This window comes from Apodemus sylvaticus, chromosome 6, assembly GCF_947179515.1.
Source record: "Apodemus sylvaticus chromosome 6, mApoSyl1.1, whole genome shotgun sequence".
In the NCBI taxonomy this organism is placed as follows: domain Eukaryota; kingdom Metazoa; phylum Chordata; class Mammalia; order Rodentia; family Muridae; genus Apodemus; species Apodemus sylvaticus.
Genome location: NC_067477.1, coordinates 46,124,037 through 46,146,669, shown reverse-complemented (window position 1 = coordinate 46,146,669; position 22,633 = coordinate 46,124,037). Strand labels below are relative to the sequence as shown.

General features: G+C 46.8%; 1 protein-coding gene across 2 annotated transcripts in view; it reads left to right on the top strand.

Moving 5' to 3' along the window:
• Window positions 1–22,633, top strand: part of Mthfd1 (methylenetetrahydrofolate dehydrogenase, cyclohydrolase and formyltetrahydrofolate synthetase 1) — a 65,439-nt gene that overhangs the window by 13,763 nt on the left and 29,043 nt on the right. For both annotated transcript variants that reach the window (XM_052185633.1, XM_052185634.1), the window contains exons 2-11: window positions 2,104–2,188; window positions 10,955–11,014; window positions 11,688–11,741; window positions 11,917–12,053; window positions 12,163–12,263; window positions 14,416–14,552; window positions 15,448–15,559; window positions 20,376–20,503; window positions 21,059–21,156; window positions 21,262–21,435. In XM_052185633.1, the coding sequence (XP_052041593.1) occupies window positions 2,104–2,188; window positions 10,955–11,014; window positions 11,688–11,741; window positions 11,917–12,053; window positions 12,163–12,263; window positions 14,416–14,552; window positions 15,448–15,559; window positions 20,376–20,503; window positions 21,059–21,156; window positions 21,262–21,435 (1,086 nt within the window). The remainder of the gene's footprint in view (window positions 1–2,103; window positions 2,189–10,954; window positions 11,015–11,687; window positions 11,742–11,916; window positions 12,054–12,162; window positions 12,264–14,415; window positions 14,553–15,447; window positions 15,560–20,375; window positions 20,504–21,058; window positions 21,157–21,261; window positions 21,436–22,633) is intronic.

The following is a 22,633-nucleotide window of genomic DNA, read 5'->3' as shown; positions in this document are numbered from 1 at the left end:
ATACTTGAAGCTTAGGTTCTTTCTTTTTTTTTCTTTTTTTTTGGTTTTTTGTATTTGGTTTTTTTGAGATAGGGTTTCTCTGATAGCCCTGGCTGTCCTGGAACTCACTCAGAACAATTGGGTTCTATAGTCTTAGCCTACTGAGTCCAACCGGTGTCTTCCAGTTCACCATCTGTGGCCCTCGCTGCTTGCCATCTATGCCCCCCACCCCCACCCCCCTCCCACACCCCCCCACACCCCGCTTCCTGCGGCCTTCCCACCTGCTGGGTGGTTTTATTTCTCCCTAGATTCCCAGCTGTAGGTCTCAAATGCCCACTTGCTTGCACTGGCATGGAATCTGCTCTGGGCCTCGGCATGCTCCCAGCTGATGGTTTTCTGTCACCTCCACAATCCCCAAAGCTCAGAGTCCACATAGCTGGAACATCTGTGACATCTATGCGCTTCCTGCGGGCCTTTGCAGTAATGGTGGTTTCTTTCTAGTGCCTCAGCTTGTAGCACCCTGCTCCATTTCCAAGGCCACTGACCTGTTGTGAACTTGTGTTTCATTTGTGGGTGGTATACAGAATGCTTCCTGCCTTCCTACTAGACAAGGGGGCAATCTCAGAAGTGCCCACCTGTTCTACTGGTGTCTCTCCTCCTCCTCCTCCTCCTTCTCCCCTCCTCCTCCTCCTCCTCCTCCTCCTCCTCCTCCTCCTCCTCCTCCTCCTCGTCATCCTCCTCGAGCCAGTCTTTGTGTCTTTCTAGTAATTACACACTATAGATTTTGCTTAGGTTGGGATGAGGTGAAAACTTTGGTCTCCTGCATGCCTTCCTATCTCATCTTTGTTTCTGAGACACGTTCTCAGGCTGGACTCAAACTCACCATGTAGCTGACAGTACCCTCCCACTCCCGACCCTCATGCCCCTACCTCCCAGCTCCTGGCATGACAGGCTTGCGCACCATGCCCAGCTTGCCCAGTGAGTGCTGGGCACTCTGTGCGCCTGTTGTCTGACCTCAGCCGCCAAGTGCTTTGATTGACAGGCTAGAGGGAAGAAGAGGCAAGCCTGGGAACTCGGAGCTCAGAGCTTGCCCGCACCTCCGTCCTCCCACCACAGCTCATTGTCTTGATGGGAGCAGCAAGGGCTGGACTGCGGGGATGCGGAAGCTGCCCGGCGGGCTGATCATGTTTCACAGCAGAGCTGCCTCCTTGGTCCAGGTCAAATCCTGGTTGAAAAGCAGCAGCAACAACAGAAGAAACTCCAACCCTGTGGCCTGTTCTTTTTTTTAACTTTATTCTTGTATTGAGTAATGCTTTGAAAAAAATAAGGTCACTAACTAGAATAAAATTTGGAGTAAAACAGTGAATTTTTTTATTTGCTGTATATGGCTTGCCTGATACTTCTATGTAGCTCAAGCTGGCCTCAAAAACCCAGTAATTTCCTTCAGTCTCGTTGAATACTGGGATTACGGGAGTTTCCCCCATACACCCATATTTTATTTTTTACTTTAAGACAGGCTTTAAGTTGCCCAGGCTGACCTTGAACTCACTTGTAGCCCAAGCAGGCCTTGAATTTTTGATCCTCCTGAGTAGCTGAGCCACCCTGCTTGGCCCTTAAGACCAGGATGGTGTCTAGGCCGGGTCTTCTGCAATGACAATTCTTTCTTTTTTTTTTTTTAATTTATTCATTTTATGTATATGAGTACACCATTGCTCTCTTCAGACACCCTAGAAGAGGGCATCAGATCCCATTACAGATGGTTGTGAGCCACCACATGGTTGCTGGGAATTGAACTCAGGACCTCTGGAAGAGAAGTCAGTGCTCTTCACCGCTGAGCCATCTCTCCAGCCCGGCAAATCTTTAATTGTTGAGCTACGTCCCCAATTGAGGTATTTGGAACATCAGTCCCTGCACTTGCTTCTGGTTCAGTTGTCATCATTAGAAGTTAGAGAACAATCTAAGGTAAACTGAAGCCCGGGAAATCAATGGGAAGGCCGTGAGATGCATACCTGATCATGTCCATTGGCGAAGGTGATTTTAATTTCCAAGAGTTGTATCCAGTGATCTGCCTCATGTATCCTTACCATGAAGTAAGTGGTAACTCTGCCTTTTCTTTCCCTCTAGGCACATAAGGGAGCGGCTGAAGAACCAGGTTACTCAGATGCAGGAGCAGGTACCTGGCTTCACCCCTGGCCTGGCGATCCTGCAGGTATTAGAGCATCTTACTCCCTTTAACTCCGTTCTTACCCAGCCTCTCCACAGCAGTGGAGGCTGCCGCACTGCAGACCTCTGCCTCCCTCCTTGTGAAACCTCAGACACAACCCTGGCTTCTCACTCTCCGCTCCTTCCGGGACTTAGCGTCACTTCCGGGACCCAGCTTCCGGGTGCTGGCTTATCTTGCTCTATGCCAGTGTGTGTACTTTCTTCCTTTTTGTGTTGTTTAAGGTAGGGCCTCATATATGCCAGTGATATATTGATACAGGCTATGTGGATAAGGATGACTTGAACTCTGATCTTCCGCCTCTGCCTCCTGACTTCCGGGATTACAAGCATGTGCCACTTTACCTGGTTTTGTGTGGTGCTGGGGATGGAAGTCGGGGCTTTCTGCATTCTGGGTGAGCCCTCGCCCCACCGAGCTGCATTCTTAGCCTTGCCTGCGAGGTCTTCTTAGAACCTTTTGTAGTCTTAAAATTTAAACAGGTCATAGCTAATAATTGCTACTGTATTGGGAATAAAATTTGCATTTATTTATTTACTTATTTTCAATACATTTACTCTTGTTCAAAGCTGGGTCTCACTGTGCAGCCCTGGCTTGAAACAGTAATAACTCAGGGTTATTGATAGGAAGTAGATTTTAACAACATAGAGGGTAGTATCTACTCAGCTTTTGTGATGTTTAAGGCTTATTGCAAATATAAAGGCTGTGTGTGTGATAGAAACCCCAGGTCAGGGTGAGAAATTTTTTGACAATACTGGCTGGCCTGAAATTCCCTATGTTGACCAGGCTTCTAACTCTGAGAGCTCTATCTACCTCCTGCATACCACCATGCCCTGCCCTAAAATATTTTTATTTTTAATTAGACATTATTTATAGATTATTTTTAAGTACCTATATAAGTGGTTGCCCTTGTGTAGGTATGTGCACACGTGAATGCAGGCGGATCATTGAGTCCCAGACTCCCTGGAGCTGGAGGCAGTGATGGTGTGAGCTCCCCAGCGCGGGTGCTGTGAACAATGCTCTGCTCCTGAACTGCCGAGCCAAGACCCAGATTAAATATAATTTATTTCAAAATGCCAATGGAAACTGTTGATACGTTAACATAAATGTTATGGAGAGAGAGCTACGTCTGAGACAGGCCCTGCTCTGTGCCCCAGGCCGGCACTGAACTCAGAGTACTGAGATTATAGGTGTGCACTTTACAACTGTTTGATAGTAATATTTGATGAGAAGACATGCATTACCTGTTGAAAACTTAAAAAAAAAAACTTACACATTCATTTATTTGGTGTGTGTGCATGTGTGCCGTGGCACTCCTGTGGAGGTCAAAGGTTACTCTCAGGAGCTGTCTTTGTCATTCATTGCTGTGACGGAACACTATGAAAGGAAGGGCTCGTGTGCTTTGTATATCTTGAATCATGGTCTGTTAGGAGAAGTCAGGGAAGGAGCACACGGGGCATAAAAACCGGAGGCAGGAGCTGATGCAGCAGGAGCTGATGCAGAAGGAGCTGATGCAGAAGGAGCTGATGTAGAAGGAGCTGATGCAGAAGGAGCTGATGCAGAAGGAGCTGATGCAGAAGGAGCTGATGTAGAAGGAGCTGATGCAGAAGGAGCTGATGCAGAAGGAGCTGATGCAGAAGGAGCTGATGCAGAAGGAGCTGATGCAGCAGGAGCTGATGCAGAAGGAGCTGATGCAGAAGGAGCTGATGCAGAAGGAGCTGATGCAGAAGGAGCTGATGCAGAAGCCGTGGATGGGTGCTGCCTACTGGCTTGCTCCTCATGGCTTACTCAGCCTGCTTTTCTGTAGAACCCAGAACCGCCAGTCCAGGGATGGCTCCACTAATAAAGGCTGGGCCCTCCCAGGGTAGCACACAGTAAGAAATGATGGGCATTATGGTGTATATGTATAAGCCCAGCCCTTGGGATGCTGAGGCAGGAGGACCGCCGGCACCTGGCTTATGTGAGTATGAGAGCAGTCCTGTCTATACAGCAAAACCCTGTACAAAAAAAAAAAAGCAAGTTAAACTTAGTAAAAGCTACGTCTAGAGGGGGGAAATGCCTTCCGGACTTCCTACAGCCTGATATTGTGGAGGCTTTTTCTCAACCAAGTTTCCATCCTCAGGTGACTCTAGCTTGGGTCAAGTTGACACAAAGACTGGCCAGTATTCATTTCTGGCCAGGAGTTATTTCTCCTTCGACTGTGCAGGCCTTGGAGGCCAATCTTCAGTCTTGGTAGCAAGTGTGTTTTTTCCCACTGAGCCATCTTGAAAACTATGCACTATTGTGTATACCAGGAGAGCTAGGTCCCTTCTGTTTCCACATTGGACCCTGCTGTGTGCTGTTCTGGTTGAAGAAAACCTGGCTGGACCTGTAGGCTGGTGGTAGGAGGCTCTCTCTCTCTCTCTCTCTCTCTCTCTCTCTCTCTCTCTCTCTCTCTTTCACCCCCCTCCCCCCCGGAACCACCTGCCCATAGGGTCGCATCATCAACAATAAGCTGGGCCCCCCCCCACACCCATCACTAATTAGGAACATGCACCACAGGCTTGCCCACAGAACAGTCTGCTGGGACCGTTTTCTCAATTAAGGCTCCCTCTTCCCAAATGACTCTAGCTTGGGTCAAGTTGACATAGACCTAGCCAAGAGTCAACAGTTTTGGTTTTTTTTTTTTTTTTAAGTGTTTTTGTTTGTTTTTGAGACAGATTTGGTGGCCGCAGTCCATGGCCTTGGACCTGTGGCCGCTACCCTGCTCATGCTATACTCCCGAGGCCTGGGATTGCCAGTGTGTAGCACCAGGACAGCAGTTGTTCATTTTTAGAAAATATTTGCAAAATACTGAAGCCTGAGTAATCTCTGTCGGCTCTTTCAAGAAAAGTTGGTTCTCTGTGGAAGAGTGCATCTGGTTCATCTGGCAAGACACAATAACACAAATGCTTCCCTATTAATAGCCACCGAACTTCCTTCACAGACAACAGGAGGGCTATGGGAACTTCCTCATGCTTTACAAAAAAATCTTGAAAAGACTCCCAGGTTGAAGTTTAATAACATCAGTACTTGGTGTCACTTACCAAGAGCATTCCTTAGTGAAACTGCCCTCTGTTTTTCCTGAGGGACCATGGCTAGGTTGATACATGGAGAATAGTGGGGTTGGTATCCTTGGTCTATGCCGCCACCATCAGACTTGATGCCACTGTCAGACTAGCCCACTGTTACTTTGTACCATTAGTACAAAAGCCAACACAATTTAAAAAAAAAGGCTAGTGACATCATACTACGTAAAGGCTGTCAGAATTTAAAGTGATATTCCTTATGATAAACCTTGATAAAGAGGTTCACAAAGGGGCATTCGACACACATGACTGCTTCATAACTGTATCATCAAAGTCTTTACCAATATACCATAGCCTTCCACAAAACCACACCCTTTATACAGAAAACATTTCTGCAAGGTTCTCTGCTAAGCAGTAACTGCCTGTCCAACCATAGTCTAACATCACCATTACCATGTAGACACTCGCTATATATCCCCTGAATTCAGCCTCAGGAACCACCATCGCCCTGACACTCCTTGTATATCCCAAGCTTACCTTGTGCCTCAGCCTTAAGTGCTACAGTTATGGGTGTGCAGTATCTTTTTTTCATTGAGGGAATATTGCCAGACTCTGTTACCCTCTGTCCAGTTTTCTCCCTGATCTAAAGATTCATCCACTAGAGAAGCAAATAGTTGCTTAGGCAGACGTGCAGATGTGCAGATGTACAAATGGGTGCTTTGGGTGGCAGAAATAGCTTTCCTTTGAAACTTCCTTCAAAATCACCATCTTCCTTGTCCCACATTCTGTCTGTGCGTGTCTGCACATATGCCATTTAGTCCTTTGCTAAACCTCCGTCCCTTATGTATCAAAGATCTCAGAAAATTCCGCCTCCCCCGACCCACTCTGCCGCTCTTCCACATGGCCTTGGCAGAGCAGAAATACAGAAGGTTGTGGCTCTGCCTCTTGTGCTCCGTGTTTTCCTTTTTTAACCTCAGATAACTAAGAACCAAAGATTTGTGTGGAGGGTCTATGCCTGGTACATTTGGGGACTGGTTACTTCTTAACTCTTTCTTAATTGTTTTTGTGGGAAGAAATGCACGCCACAGGCATGAATTGTGACTCTGGCTGGAGGCGTAGCTCAGTGGTAGAACAGTTGCCCAGCATGCACCAGGCGTGGCTTTATATCCTCAGCATTGCAAAGTGAGCTGTTTATCTGACTTGAGAAAAAGCAGCCAAACTGCCCGGCAGGCCAGTTTCCCCAGATGTATCCGTTGTGCCCTGTCTGTTCGTTGTTCCGCGCTCCCTGCCTCCTTCCAGAGGAAGTGACTTTGAAATGGTGGCTGAGCTTTCTTGAGCCTTTTCTGACTAAAATAAAAACCAAGCACCTCTGTTTTATGAAATGAAAGCAAAGCAGCTCTTTGGATTGTTGTGGATTCTTCCTGTTTCCTTCCTTCCTCTTTCTCCTCCTTCAAAGGCTCTTAGCATCTCAGCTGGGTCTTAATTCCGTAAGTAGTCAAGGATGGCTTTGAACTTCAGATCCTTCTGTTCCTGCTTCCCTAGTGCTGGAATATCCAGATTAAGTTCTTCTTTTAACCAAACTTTTTCTAGCAATACTTGTAAAAAAAAGTATTGATTTTGCAACTATCTACTGTAATCTCTGCAATTTCTGTGTGGATGCTCTGGTTTTGTTCTTTGGCAATATAATGTTACCATCCCGGTTTTCCCTCAGACCTCCTGTGTTTTTTGCCCTGAGGTTTTGATGTCTTCCTACATACCAATGCCAGAGGTCTAAGGTTATCTCTCTTCAAAGCCTATGTGGTACATGCCTGTAACCCCAGCACTGCGTCAGTGGAGGTCAGAGCACTAGGAATTCAAGGCCAATCTGTTCCCATGTGAGAGACCTGTCTCTATCACAAGACAAACTCTCATTCTCGTGGGGCTGTTGTCCTGTGGAATCTGTCTTCGGTCTCAAATCTATTCCCTGTTTTACGTCCCTGTTCCTCCCACTCTGGGTCACCCTGTGACTGTTCACTAGTTTTCTGTTTCTAATCTAAAAACTTCCATTCTTTTTAAGTGTATTAATAAGCCTGCATGTCTGCCTGCACTGTGTACCTGGTACCCACATAGGCCAGAAGAGACCATTGAATCCCCTGGAACAGATGGTTGTGAGCCACCATACGGGTACTGGAAATCAAACCCAGATTCTTCAAAAGAGCAGTCAGTGCTCTTAACCCCTGAGCTCTCTCTCCAGCAGGAAGCTCTTGTTAAAATATGAATCTCATCATAACTACACTCCCTTTTTACTGATGAGATGACAGTAGATAAGTGTTTATTGTGATTCAAAGGTTCTGTATATATTTGTGATTGTGCTAATTGTTAAATTATCCCTATAAGATAAAAGCTGCCTCTACAGTAATTCAAAGGATTTGAAAGACTTTCCACCAGGGGAAAGGTTACATGAATTTTTATAGTCATCAAAAAGAAAGTTATCAGTCAGCATGTTTGCAAAACACATAGATAGGGCCACCTTGAAGTGTTACACCAAAGCAGGCAAATCTAGGTGGACGCTGTCTTCGTCCTTAGTTTAAGGTTAATGGAGGCTAGACGTCTCAAGCTTGTTTCTAGAGTTTATTTAAAGGTTATGAGGAAGTCGGATACAAGGTTGATAACAAATGGCTGCGTATAGATAGCCAGAGGTCATTCTGGCTCTTACTGGCTACAGTCTATTCACATCCAGAATGTTCTGTTTAGCCAGGTCCGTCCGGCATTCTGCAGGATCTCAAGCTCATTGCATTAGTGTGCTCTTAAAGATGTTGGCGCAGCAGCAGATGTCGGTGCAGCAACCAGGGCAGTGGTGCAGCAGCCAGGGCAGTGGTGCTCAGCTGTAAAGTAAGTCCAGACAGGAAAACCAAACTGCAGGACATTCACGATCTGGACCAAGTGTATACTTGTTAGATTTCCTTCCTTCCTTCCTTCCTTCCTTCCTTCCTTCCTTCCTTCCTTCCTTCGTTCCTGTCTTCCCTCCTTCCCTCCCTCCCTCCCTCCCTCCCTTCCTTCTTTTCTTTTATACTTTTTCCTTTCTTCTCAGACTTACTTCAATTTCTGCTTTAAAAACATGTGTGGTAGCCATAGTAGAAGCCTGGGTCCTCTAAATAGAGGCTCTGGTGTGAGTTTACACAAGGTGGTCAGTGAATTCCCGGAGGAGACTTGGTTAAACACAGTCTCTTTCTAGAAGTTGGGGGTAGCTGTAAGCCTTGGGAATGGCTTTAGAGCTGGCCTTGGCGAAGTTGTCCAGCGTGGCAGAGTAGTCCCCGGCTGGTTTGTAGTAGTCATCAATACTGGCTATCAAAGCTTCTTGGGCGCAGGAACAGAGATCATGCTTTTGCCTCTGGGGACAGGGATGAGGCACGTTCACTATGGCTGTCACCTTGCGTGGGAATGGGACTTGCCAATCTTTGTTCCTACAGTAACCTCTCTGCAGAGCAACGATGAAAAGTGTGACTAAGATGATAGCCCCTCGGATGGCACAGGTTACCTCCTTGAAGGACCTAACACCAAGACCAACTTGACCATTGCAGCCCCCATCTGCACCATCTTTAGAACAACATCCTTTAGGGATACTCTCGAGAAAATGTCAGTGATCATACAGTCCTGAACAGGAGATCTCATCAAGGCCCTTGATCTTCGTGTCCTTGGCCAGATGGCCAGCCTGGTGATGGGGATCCACTCATCCTGCCCCTAAGATAGATAGCTGAGCCCTCCCGAGCCTGGGCCCCCAGTCCTCCGGTGACACCCGTGTTATCTGTCATATTCCTGAGGAAGAAGGTGATGGCTAGTGGGTTTTTTGGGTTTTGTTGTTGCTTGGTTGGCTGGTGGCTTTTTGAGACAAGGTCTCATGGAGCAGAAGCTGACATGGAACTTGCTGGGCAGCCAAGACTGGCCTTGAAATCTGCACCCACCTCAAAAATGCAGGGATTACAACTGTGTGCCCAGTGGTGTGATGGTGCATGCTTGTGATTCAAGTGCTGTAGAGGCAGTGGCAGGCAGATGTTTGTGAGTTCAAGGCCAACCTGGTCTACCTAGCAAGTTCTTGACCAGCCAGGACTGTACCTCAAGACCCTGTGTGGAAGAGAGAAGAATAAATAAACTTTAACATTCACTCTGTCTGACTGTTATAAAAAGTGCAAAGGCCCTGAACCTGGGTTTATAATCCCAGCATGTGAGAGGCAGAGGCAGGAGGATCATAGAAGATTCTAGCTCATTTTGGGCTACATGAGACCCAGGTTGATCTCAAACTCATATCAGTCTCCTTCCTGCCTCAGCCTTCTAAGTGCTAGGATTACACGTTGGGCTTATTCTTGTCTTGTTAGGTCTTTCTGATGGTTTGAGGCACCACCCCTTTGCAGGAAGGGATTACCACTCAGGATGAAATGCTTAAGTAACATTCTTGATAAATTATTGGGATTAAGATGTGTTCTGGGGAACCAGTCTACCACCCACCCACTTGACTGCCAGTCAAGAATTTAATGTTCTTTAAACATTCTTTCATCTAGTCTATCATTGATTGTATAACCGGCTCCTCTGTGAGAGGCTTAGAGCTGGGGATGTTCTGCAGGCACAGCATGCGGGAGGCAGGACCGAAAACAAAGCTAAATCGCCAATATTCACACTCCTCTGTAGGACTCTCCTAGTTCCTTTGAAGTTTGAATAAGTCAGCAAAGCTAAGAACCAAATGAATATGGGAGATCCAGGGCTGGGATTCACACCATATTCCTGAGATCCCAGGACAACATCAGACTGCATGCAGAAAGTTCTGGAAATGCTGTTATGAAGACCACCCTCTGTCACCCTGGGCCCTATCCTGAGGCTAGGATGCTTTGCCTTGTACAGAATGGAGAGAAGCAAAACTTACTCCAAAGAGATATTAACCTGAACATGGGGAGATATTTGTGAAATAAATTCTTACAGATAGCTTAATGCAATGAAGAATTGCAAGCATGGTCGCGGTGAAAAATGTATACGGTGTAATGGGGTCAGGGTTGAAAGGGTACAAAGTCTCCCACACTGACATCTGTCCTGTGTGCGCCGGCTTGCCCTTCCCATGGTGTCTGTTTATATAAGCTAGCTCAGGATCCGGTCTCACTGGTTTCATGGTCTAGTTGACCGTGAGCATTTTCCGTTGTCCCTGGGTGCTCGGAGCCTTTGGGAACCTCTGCCTCTCTAGTGTCTTTCTGACTGATGACAATTTCTCAGTTTCAGTTACTCACCAATTACCCATCCCACAGTCCTGGAAGCCTCTAGCACTCTCGCCTTGTGTACAGTGTAGGCACTGTGCAGTGGCACCTGCGTGTCCCTTTTGTTGTTGTAACAAGGCTGTTGTTGTCCTTGTTGTTCAGGCTGGATGTTATCTGGTGGGCTTAAGCAACTCTTTGCCTCCATCTTCCAAGAAGCTTGAGATTATAGGTTCCTGCTGTTGCTTCCAGCTGTGATCTTTCTTTTGGCATTGTCGACTGGATCCTGTGAACGAAGTTATGGGGTGCAGAGTAGAGTCGCTTGTCTTCACCCCAGCCTTCCCCTTCCCCAGCCTCCTTTGTCTCCCATAAAAGTTCTCTTCATCAAGAGCAGCATGGCTCAAACATTTCGTTTTATCCAAACGAAAATTGCAGAAGTTTTTCTGTACACTCTGCCTTCCCCTGACTGTCTGATTTGCATGTATTTATTATTCCAGGTTGGCAACAGAGATGATTCCAATCTTTACATAAACATGAAGCTGAAGGCTGCTGAAGAGGTAAAGCCAAGAACAGCGATGCTGGCCTCCTTCCTCACTGCCACCCCAGGTCCTGTTGGTAACCCCTTGCCCTGTGCGACCCTCCCCACAAAACTAACTGCCACCAACAGACCCTAATTTAACTCTTGGGCAAGGCAGAATCAGGTGACTAGCTGTTTCCCCTGTGTGTTCTCGTTGGTGGGTTTCTTCACTGAGAGCCAGGTGAGAGGCTGTGGGATGGTGTTGAATGTGATAGTGACAAACGGGCCGATTCTTCTCCACACACAGGGTGAAACGACCATCCCTTAGAAAGGCAGGCTGTCTTAGGGTTTTACTGCTGTGAACAGGCACCATGACTAAGGCAACTCTTATAAGGACATTTCATTGGGGCTGGCTTACAGGTTCAGAGGTTCAGTCCTATATCATCAGGCGGGAACATGGCAGCATCCCAGTAGGCATGGTGCAGGAGGAGCTGAGAGTTCCACATCTTCATCTGAAGGCTGATAGCAGAATACTGACTTCCAGGCAGCTAGGATGAGGGCTTAAAGTCCACACCTATAGTGACGTGCCTACTCCATCAAGGCTACACCTTCTAATAGTGCCACTCCCTGAGCTGAGCTTATACAAATCATCCCATGGGCCCAGGCCTTGGGCTCTCATGCCATTTCCCTGTTTCTTGTGTTCATTTCTGCAGATTGGGATCAAAGCCACTCACATTAAATTACCAAGAACATCCACAGAGTCCGAGGTGAGCATGCGGCCGCACATGGTGGGGTGTCCCCCTGTCTGCTTGCTTTGGTGGGACTTTAGGGGCCAAAATACTCTTTGCAGACAGAAGAGATTTCTTTACAGCCCTCACTCCCCCCCCCCCTCTTCAACGTCTGTGATTAATTAGTCCAAATCAACTGTGGCACTACTTCTAGGTGTTAAAATGTGTCATCTCCCTGAATGAGGATGCCTCTGTGCATGGATTCATAGTGCAGCTGCCTTTAGACTCAGAGAATTCCATTAACACTGAGGCAGTCATCAATGCCATTGCACCCGAGAAGGATGTGGACGGGTGAGTGCTACCCATTGGCTTTATTTAGAGCGCGCTTCTGTTCTGGAAACACACCACGTCTGTTTCTAGAGGGCACAGAAGCGCCTTCCTCCTTATTCGACTGTTGTAGGTTGACGAGCATCAGTGCTGGGAAGCTTGCCAGAGGTGATCTAAACGACTGCTTCATTCCGTGCACACCCAAAGGATGCTTGGAACTCATCAAAGAGACAGGTACGAATGAGGGAAACCAGCAGGAGAACGTGAAGACCGGCCTCTGCCGCCCAAACACTGGGCTTGCAGGCATTTTTACAAGCACGCTCACTGGCTCTGAGCCTGTTTCCTTAGCTGTAAACCAGGCTTAACTAGAGCATGTACACTCCTCAGTGCAAAGGAGAAAACTAAGCATTTCTTGAGCTTTGTGAATCAGGTCCACTATGACCCACTTCCTCTGGACTGCCAAGTATCTAGGAAGCTTTCTTAGGAAGCTTTGCCTTCCTGTGGCTTCAAGAGAACTTGCCTCAAAACCAAAGATTCAGCCCCCTGCACCGAAAGCAAAAAGAAGCAAACAGAAGGGGGGGGGGAAGTGTTGCCAAGAGATAACGAACCAAGATTTGAACCCAGGGTTGCGTGCATTCAGAACAGTTTATTTTGTGAGTGGGGTGGAGTGGGGTGGGGTGTGACTCCTAAATGGCAATAAGAATTCTGACAGAAAGTGAGCAGAGTTGTCGCTGGAACCAGCCCCAAGTCAACTCTGGTTCTAACACTAGACAGATGGCTGGAGTGGATCCCATGAACATTTCACCCCACGTTACTTCAGTACATAGCTAGTACCTTTGTATTTTAGCTTCCTTATGAATACTTTTAGCAGAGTTTATTTTTTGCTCAGAAATGAGTCCTGTTAGAAAGAAGTAGGTCAGAAGTTTGAAGTGGGACGTTTGGCCAGCGTTAGCAATGAAAGTTGTCTGTGGTTGGACAGCAAAGGCCAAGCCAGAAGCCTTGGCCCAGCTGTGACAGTTCAGATCTACAGTGTCTATTCCTCAGTGTGTTTAGCCAATGTTTATTACAGCGTTATAGAAAAGAGTCCCATGAGCTATTATACCTGTGTCTTCCCAGCAGCTCACAAGCTACTGTTGCCTTAAGGTAGCTTCAAATCTTTGCTGAGTCCTAATAGTATATAGAAAGTGTCATTGATCAATTGATTGGTTGATTTGTAGTGCTGAGAAAGAAAGCCAGGGGTTCTAGCATGCTAGTCAGTTGTTCTGTAGATGACCCATGCATTCAACCCAGCAATGGACTTGTCAATTGGTTCAAACTATGAGGACTTCAATTCTAGTATAGGCACGATGTTAGCGTTCTTTAAGTGCTGATCATCTGATGAAGGTGATTATTTTTTGAGAGATATGGTTTACATCTCATGCCAGAGTTCCTAGTTTGTCAGCCATGATGGGTTAGCTTGGCCAGGCAGAGTACTTCAGAGCACTCTGCTCCCTTCTGTATGGCCAGCTCATTTCAGGCCTCTCCCTCCCTGCTCTCTTCTCATGCTAGACAGTCCAGTCATAACTGCATGTCACATAGCTGCATCAGCAATGCTGCTGGCCTCGGGGTGAGGGAGAGCACTTGTCACCTCTGTGGGACGCAGCTTCCAGTTCTAAAAAGCACATCAAGGCTTGCCTGTGCTCTAGGGAGAATGTCCGGGGCCAATGCAGGCAACCTAGTGTCTCAAAAGAAACACAAGCCTCGGGGTAGTTGAGTGGAAGAGCCCAGGCCTGTGTGTGTGAGTGAGGCCTTGAGTTTGGTCTCCAGCACTGACTGGGGTGAGGGCGATGTTGACTTGGAGCCAGGAGTACTGGTGCTGAGTCAGCAAGAGGCTTTCCGTCTCTTGCCCTTCCCGGTTTTCATTCCCCCGGAGATAACCCCGTGGTTCAGGCCCTGAGCCAGACAGAACTTTGGATGAGAAGCTGTATGAATAAACTCACTGAATTTGGGAAGTCTTACTGATACTAAACTAATTTCCTCTTTGCTCTGACCCCGTTCCACACGGCGTAGTTTTCATGACTATTTTGCCCGTGTAGTTTAATTTGATAGCTACTTCCATATGGCTGTTAGCCGTGTGTTGAGGTTTCTTTTTTGAGTGTAGGATTTCTTCCCACTCTCTTATGACTCAGTGAACAGATCTTGGCCTAAGTAGATCTCCAAAGCCTACTGCAGGAAGGACAGTGTACAAGTCCCGGTCTGAAGCTGGGTCTGAGGCTGAGGTTGGCAAAGGAGCATTCTCAGGAAGACTTCTGGCTGATGCAGAGGATGAGCTCTGTTTCCATCTGGGTGGTGTGTGAAGGAGGGCAGCTGCTTCTGCATCCCTAATGTGTGCTGCCTTCTCTTCCAGGGGTGCAGATTGCTGGAAGGCACGCGGTGGTGGTTGGTCGAAGTAAAATAGTTGGTGCACCCATGCACGACCTGCTTCTGTGGAACAATGCCACGGTGACCACCTGCCACTCCAAGACTGCCAATCTGGACAAGGAGGTAGGAGGTCCAGAGTAGTGTAGACGTCCAGCCCGCATGCCTGTGTGGGTACCTTATCTCTCTCAACCCCAGTGACTGTGCTGTGTCTCATGTCTCATTTTCCAAGAGGAAGGAACAAACTCAAATCACAAGCCTGCCAACATTATCCAGATGTTTCTGACAGTCTGACCATTTCTACACCAGCATGGCCCATGACAGACAGGGCTTAGCAGGACCATCAGTGCAATTATGCCATGTACAGCTCTCCCAGGCGTGTTGTTGGCCTTGGGGATGCAGGTACTCCAGAAGAGGTCGAGCAGTGGGCATCTTTAGCTGTTCCTGGTTATCGTCTTGTTAGGCTGGGGTTGAACCCCTTAGAGCAGGCGCTGTTTTACCACTGAGCTGCATTCTTAGCCCCAGCAGCTTATGCTTGATCCTTACGTTGGATTCCTGAGTGGCTGTGCCCCTGTGGGCAGAGAACAAGATGGAGGCCTGGTACCCCCTCTTTAATATTCTCAAGCTGTTCCGGGAATATGGCGGTAGCAATTGGCATTCCGTAAGTGAGGGTTCAATCACCAGGAATGTTGTCTTAAGTCTGCGGCTCCAAACCTGTGCTCCCTCCAGCCCCCACCGGTTCTCATTGCCTTTCCTGTTAGGGAGAATACCTAGGGAATGGGGACTTTAGGCATGTATAGGATTGAGTACGGGGTGGGATTGGGCCAGCAAACTCTGTGGTTTGCTTTTGAGGCCTTACCCAATATCCCTTAAAGTGTTGCTGGTAACTAAAAATGTAATACCACAGCTCATGATTTTCCTTTCTGTGGTGTGTGTGTGTGTGTGTGTGTGTGTGTGTGTGTGTGTGTGTGTGTGTTTTGATTATTTAATTTCTTAAGTGTGGATCCCTCCCCCTCCGTAGGTAAATAAAGGAGACATTCTGGTGGTTGCCACAGGACAGCCTGAGATGGTGAAGGGGGAGTGGATCAAGCCCGGGGCTGTGGTCATAGACTGTGGGATCAATTATGTTCCAGGTGAGTGGTGCTGCTTAGTGAGCGTGGCTATGGGAAGGTTGTCACTGTGGGCTGTGCTGCCTGGGGTCAGAGGTGTGGCTCCCCACTGCTCTGCTAATCCTCAGTTGACTTAGTCCAGAGAGAGTGGACAAGGGACAGATGCATCATTGCTTGTTTGTTTGTTTGCTATCTCTTCCGATAGCCATGGCTGCCCTGTGCCAGCCTCCTGAATGTGGGGTTACAGGTGTGCAGGACCTCTCCTGGCTTCTGTTCTGCCTTCATATACCCGTCACCCTGTATCCTACCGAAGGCACTAGATAGACTTAATGATATGCTACAGTATGTTTTCCTTGACTGTGATCTTGCTTTCCCTGGTTTCAGTTACTCAAGGTCAACTGTGGTCCAAAAATATTAAATGGAGAATTCCTTTTTTTTTTAGCCTTTTTTTGTTTGTTTGTTTGTATTTGGTTTTTTTCGAGACAGGGTTTCTCTGTATAGCCCTGGCTATCCTGGAACTCACTCTGTAGACCAGACTGGCCTCGAACTTAGAAATCCGCCGCCCGCCTCTGCCTCCTAGAGTGCTGGGATTACAGGTGTGCGCCTCCACCGCCTGGCTAAATGGAGAACTCCTAAGATGTTAGTGAGGTTGTTTCTTGTTTTTGAGTCACAGTCTCACTCTGTACTCCTGGCTGGCTTGGAACTCATTATATAGACCAGGCTGGCCCTGACTTCCCTGAGATCTGCCTGCCCCTGCTTCCAGGGTGCTAAGACTAAAGGTATACACCATACACTCCTGGGCCATTAATGACTTTTAAATTGTCTGCCTTCCAAAGTGGCTTGATGCAGTCTTGTGCCATCCTTCTCTGTCCCACGTCTTCCTGCTTGGAGCAGGGTCCACCCTTTTGTCACCCTTGTCCAGCTCTAACTACTCTACTTTACCTGTTGGTTGCTTGGTAACCTTCTCTTATTAGATCTGAACTTAGGTCATTAAATTTGGTGACAAGTGCTTTTACTCACTGAACCATCTCCTTTCCATCTTCTGTGGCAGGTTGTACTCTCAAAAGAAATGTCCAAGAACAGTACAGGAATATCCATGTGAATATATATATATAGCTAATATAACATATACTTATATGTGTATAACTATATATGTGTGTGTGTATATGTGCATATATATATATATATATATATATATATATATATATATATATATATATGCTTTCTTAAAAAATTGCATGTAGAGACAGTAACTACTTATATTCACTGAGTAGTATAGCAGGCCTTGGGCTCTGTGCCTGAGTATGGCCTAGTTATGGACTCTGTTGATTGATTGATTCATTCATTCATCCATTTATTTCGTGGTTGTGGAAATCAAACCTAGGACCTTGTGCATGGTATGCAAGTGCTCGCCCCTTGAACCACAGCAGCACTCACTCACTATTCTGTGTATTTGCACTTCAAAGACTTCTTCAGTTCCTCTCCTCCATGTCAGTTCTTCCTAAATCGGCTCTGATTTTCCTTTCATTCAGGGGATGATCTTTGTCTTCTGAAAATCCTTCTTCCCCTCACCCCAGTCCCACAGAACTTGGCATTTCGGGTGTCCCTGTGCCTTCCGCTCCTCTGGCTCCGAGGGCAGTCTGCTCTGCTCTGGGGAGCTCCTCGGTGGTCTCTGGTCTGCATCCTGCCTCCTGGCTGGCACTCAGATCTGCGGAGCTGTTGCGGCAGTTACAGCAAGGATCATTGTTCCCATCTGAAGTTTAAAATGCAGACACTGAGCCAGGAGCGCTCGTCACTGTCGAGTTCTCCCCGGTTCTAACCTCCCTCCCACTCGGCCTCGCTTTTAAGACAGTAGCTCATAATTGAGCACTCATTTGCTGGGTGTAATTATCTAACGGGTGCGGCAGAAGCTGCTCTCCTGCGTCTCCCCACTGTGAATACTTGCAATGTGACATCTAAGTTCAGTCTGCTTGCATCCCCACATCTCTGGATCATAAACTACTACTATGGGCATTTTTAAAAGAGGCAGATAAAGGCGGAAACAAGGTCTGGAGGTGCAGTGCCAGCTGTGCCATATCCTGGATTCCATCCTCATTACGTCAGCAAAAGGGAGAGATTTATTTATTTGTTTGTGTGCTTATTTATTTGAGATTTAGAAAAAAGCCAAACTGGGTTAGGATCTAGAATTCTGTAGATATGCCTGAAACTTTGGCATTAACATTGATATCTTATGTAAATATTAAAACATTATAGGTGGTCATCAATGTTTTCACTGGTCCTATGCATAAGGCTGAAATGTGTAGTTTTCTGGGAATGGTGGGATTATATCGTACCAGGCCAGAAGTGTGTCCCAAAACCTACAGATTGATCTTTGAAATCTTTATTCATGAAGCAATCTAGTCCATCCTTTAGGCCACTTCTTGGTTCATATTTTTTAAATTGTTTGAGAATTGACTATCAGTGGTAGAAGAAGAGTTTAGCAAGCAGGAGACTCTTGAGTTTTATCTTATTAAAACTGAGCCTGGTAGTGGTGACACACACCTTTAATCCCAGGACTCAGGAGGCAAGGCAGGAGGATCTCCGTGAGTTGAGGGCCAGCTTGGTTTACAGAGTGAGTTCTAAGACAGCCAGGACTACACAGAGAAACCCTGTCTTGAAAAAAACAAAAAATGATAGATATAGGTAGATAAGAATTGTCTGTGTGAGCCACTCAAGGGTAAAAGGAATGAATCACCTTATAGTTTAAGACTAAATGAATGCATACATTTTTCCAGTTTTTAAGTTTTGGTTTGCAGTGTTTGGGGAGTCAAACTCAGGACTTGGCACATCCGGGGCAGACACTCTGCCTCTGAGCCACATCTCCAGTCAACCCCAAAGGGTATTTTTCAGGAATCAAGTGGATCAAGGAAAAGTATTGGCTGGAGCTGGTGACTGACTTTCCTGCTCGGCTCTAAGGATACTTTGAGGAGTGCCAATGCTCTGTTTAAAGGGGCAGATTCCTCACCTCACTGCCTCACTCACCAGCTGAGAGCTCTGTACTGCCCCTATAGTTAGTAGTCTCCAAACTGAGTTTCAGAGCCAGACTCAAGCCAAACTTGATTTTATGTTTGGAAGTTTCCATTGAAAGAGAAAGTGTAGAGCTAGAGACAGATAACCGTGCTCATAAGTGGTCACTTTCCTGCCGACCACACAATGTTGTCCCTTTTTCAGTAGGAGATTTAAGTCAACCCTCATAGTGTTTGGTCACTGTGTCTGTGTACTGGGCATGCGCAGACATCAGGATAACTTTTTGGAATTGGTTCCTGCCTCCCTCTGCTGACTTGAGATAGTTTCATTTCCACCATCCTGTATCCCCCAGACTAGCTGGCCCACTAGTTTCCTGTTAACCCCTCAGCCTAGGAATGTTGGGACTACAGGTACATCCAACTCCTAACGTGCGCTCTGGGCATCTGACCCAGGTTGGGATGCTTTTGCTTTCTGAACCATCTTTCTCCTTCCTCCTATATTCCGAAAAGGCTTTAGGAAGGACACCGAGGAGAATCTTTCTTGCCGTGGTGTGCTGCTGTAACCTTTTGGTAACCTAAAGCATTGTGAGCTGAGCGGGTGTGTGTTAGGCCTTTGCATTTTTGGACCACAAGTCAGTGCAGGGCTGGAGAGATGACTGCTCTTCCAGAGGTCCTGAGTTCAAATCCCAACAACCACAGCCATCTGTAATAGGATCCAGTGTCCTCTTCTGGTGTGTGTGAGGACAGCAACAGTGTACTGATGTACATTAAATAAATAAATGAATAAATGAATGAATAAATCTTTATAAAAAAAAAAACAAACAAGTCAGTGCAAAGCCTCGAAGGGCAGAGGACAGTTACAATGAACGAGCTCGTCCTAGAGACAGAAGCTTCTTGGTTTGAGGTTGTTTTATTTTTTGGCTACATCTGTAAACTTCCTCTCCCAACATAGCAACATGCTCAAAGAGAACTGGAAATGTGCCTCTAAGATGCTACCAGATCCTCCCTGGGAACTTTAATGCTTCAAGGTCTAGGCCTGCCCCCAGCATGTCCCGGAAGTGCACCAGAGCAGGATGTAGGGAGCTCTTTGTGCGAGCGGTGGTGAGCAGTGGTGCATCTCTGAGTTTGTTCCCTTGAATAGCTATTCTTCGCTAGAGAGATTTGTGCTTCTGGTCCTTTTAAGGGAAGTGTAATTATATTCTTTGCCTTGAGCAAGCATTTAAGTAACGGCTCAGTCTTTGGAAGGGGATGTTGAATTGTTCCTCCGGCTCCTGCCTGGAGCTCAGTAACTGCTGACAGTTGCTGTAGAAACGTATCTGGCAGCTGTGACATAGTTGGAGCTTTGTGTACCTAAAAAAAAAAAAAATTCCTTTGTAGTCTTTGGCAAATTAACATTTTAAAAGGTCGAGAATAAGCAGCCTATTTTATTTATCACCAGAGGGAGTATAAAAGGATTCTCTGGGATCTGAAAAGCCCCTTCTTAAAAAGTATTTATTCTTAATTTATTTTAATTTTCTGTTCTTGCCACTTACACATCTCACGAGGTTTCTCAGGTAATGTAACTTTCTCCCTAGAAGATGGGGAGCACCGGCCATCTGTCTAGCCCTGGGGATCAGGGTAGAATCCAGGGCCCGCCCCGTGCTGGACCAGCACTCTCCCACAGAATTGCACCCCAGCCATGTCCAGTAGCATTAATTAAACTAGACACTGGAGCCTTATGGGACTAATACCCTCTTAAATTTTACGTAGATCTTTTTGCGGATGGGGAGCTGGGGAATGATTACGACATTGTGACTCTGAGACTCTTCTTTGATTTCTCCCCCTCTTCAAACCAGATGACACCAAACCAAATGGAAGGAAAGTGGTGGGTGACGTGGCATACGATGAAGCCAAGGAGAGGGCGAGCTTTATCACGCCTGTTCCAGGTGGTGTGGGGCCCATGACCGTGGCGATGCTGATGCAGGTACTGCGCAGAAAGTTCTGGATTGCTCTAGAGACTTTTCTACCCAAAGCCACTACTAAGATATACTTAGAAATTAGGTTCAGGGGCTGGAGCGATGGCTCAGTGGTTGAGAGCACTGACTGATCTTTTGAAGGTCCCGAGTTCAAATCTGTAATGAGATCTGACACCCTCTTCTGGAGTGTCTGAAGACAACTACAGTGTACTTACATGTAATAAATTAATCTTTAAAAAAAAAAAAGAACAAAGAAATTAGGCTCGGATAGGAGTCTGTTGAAGGAAAGAGAAGGGGGAGAACAAGCAGGGGCGCCCCTCACACTGGTAGAGCTGACGGTGCCCTTAAGTCCTTTGGCATCTTGAACTGATGTGCAGCTCACACAAACACGCTGGCCACTCCTGCTGGTGTGGATGAGACAAAGGCCTCGGTCCATCCTCCCTCTAACTGAGGTGTTTACAACGGGGGTTGTGGATTCATTCATTTGGACTGAACTGTGGTGACCTGAAGTGAGGAGTCAAACTGTTTACTGCTTCTCTCTCCATTCCTCTCACTTTGCCCAGAGCACAGTAGAGAGCGCACAGCGCTTCCTGCAGAAATTTAAGCCAGGGAAGTGGACAATTCAATACAACAAACTGAGCCTCAAGACACCTGTCCCAAGGTAGGACATGAAATGTTCTTGGTTAGAACTTTGTGGCTCTTAATTAGTGTAGGGTTAATTAAATGCGGAGACTAAAGATCGACTCCCATGTTTGTGTTTTTAAAGTGACATTGCTATATCACGATCTTGCAAACCAAAACTCATTGGTAACCTGGCCCGAGAAATTGGGCTGCTCACAGAAGAGGTGGAATTGTACGGGGAAACAAAGGCCAAAGTCTTGCTGTCGGCACTCGATCGCCTGAAGCATCAGCCAGACGGGAAATACGTCGTGGTGACTGGGTATGAACCTTCTGATGCCAGCAGGCCGGCATCACCAGTGAGGCGTTTGCACGTGTGTGGAAGAGCCGTCAGCTTAGTCTTTTCGTTGTTGTTTTAAGGGGGTTTTACGTTATGTGCAGGAGTGCATGTGTGTGTGTGTGTGTGTGTAGTGTGGGTGCCCACAGACTCCTAAAGAAGCGATTGATTCTTGGGGGCAGGGGGAGTTCTGCTGCCCCATCTGGCTTCTGAGGGCTCCAGGCGTACATGTGGTACTCTTGCATGGAGAGATGACTTGGTGATTGAGAGCCTAGGCTGCTTTTCCCGAGGACCAGGGTTTGGATCCCAGCACCCACAGCTGTCTGTACTGCCAATCCTGAGGAATCCGATGCCCTCTTCTGGCCTCCTCTGGCACTGCATGTTGTTGACGTGCAGGCAAAAAAAAAAAATGCATGTAAAATAAAACTTAATGCCAATTTTTTGGAAAAGAACTTAAAATCATGGGACATCAGGTTAAGCATCAGTTATATTTCTTGCAGTGAGTAGAGCTAACGTTCTTTACAGTTGTATTTATTATTATTGTGTACATAATGATGTCTGCATGCAGGGATACAAGTGTGGAAGTAGGACAGTTTGTAGAGCTGGGTCTTGCATGCCATCTCTATGAGTTCTGGACGAGGCTCAGGGTAAGGCTCTGCGGCTGGCGGCATCTCGGAGACGCTGCATTTTGTTTTTAATGATTTTGAAAATTACAAATGGGACTCAGCAAAGATCTCGCAGGGCTTTTGTTCTTTTTGGTTTTTTTAGAGACAGGGTTTCTCTGTGTAGCCCTGGCTGTCCTGGAACTCACTCTGTAGACCAGGCTGGCCTCGAACTCAGAAATCTGCCTGCCTCTGCCTCCCAAGTGCTGGGATTACAGGCGTGCGCCACCACTGCCTGGCATGGCTTTTGTTCTTTTTCTTTTTTTCTTTTTTGATCTTTTTGGTGTGTGTGTGTGTGTGTGTGTGTGTGCGCGCGCGCGCTTGCCTGTAGATCCAAAAGAGCATGTAAAATTCCCCCAGGGCTATCTTATAGATGACTGTAAGCTTAGGTGGCTTATTAGGATGCTAGGCCTGAATTCAGTCCTCTTGAAGAACAGCGAGTACCCCTGACCACTGAACCATCTTGCCAGTCCCTTGTTCTTATTATTTAGATTAGATTATTATTAGACTACCCGGTGACT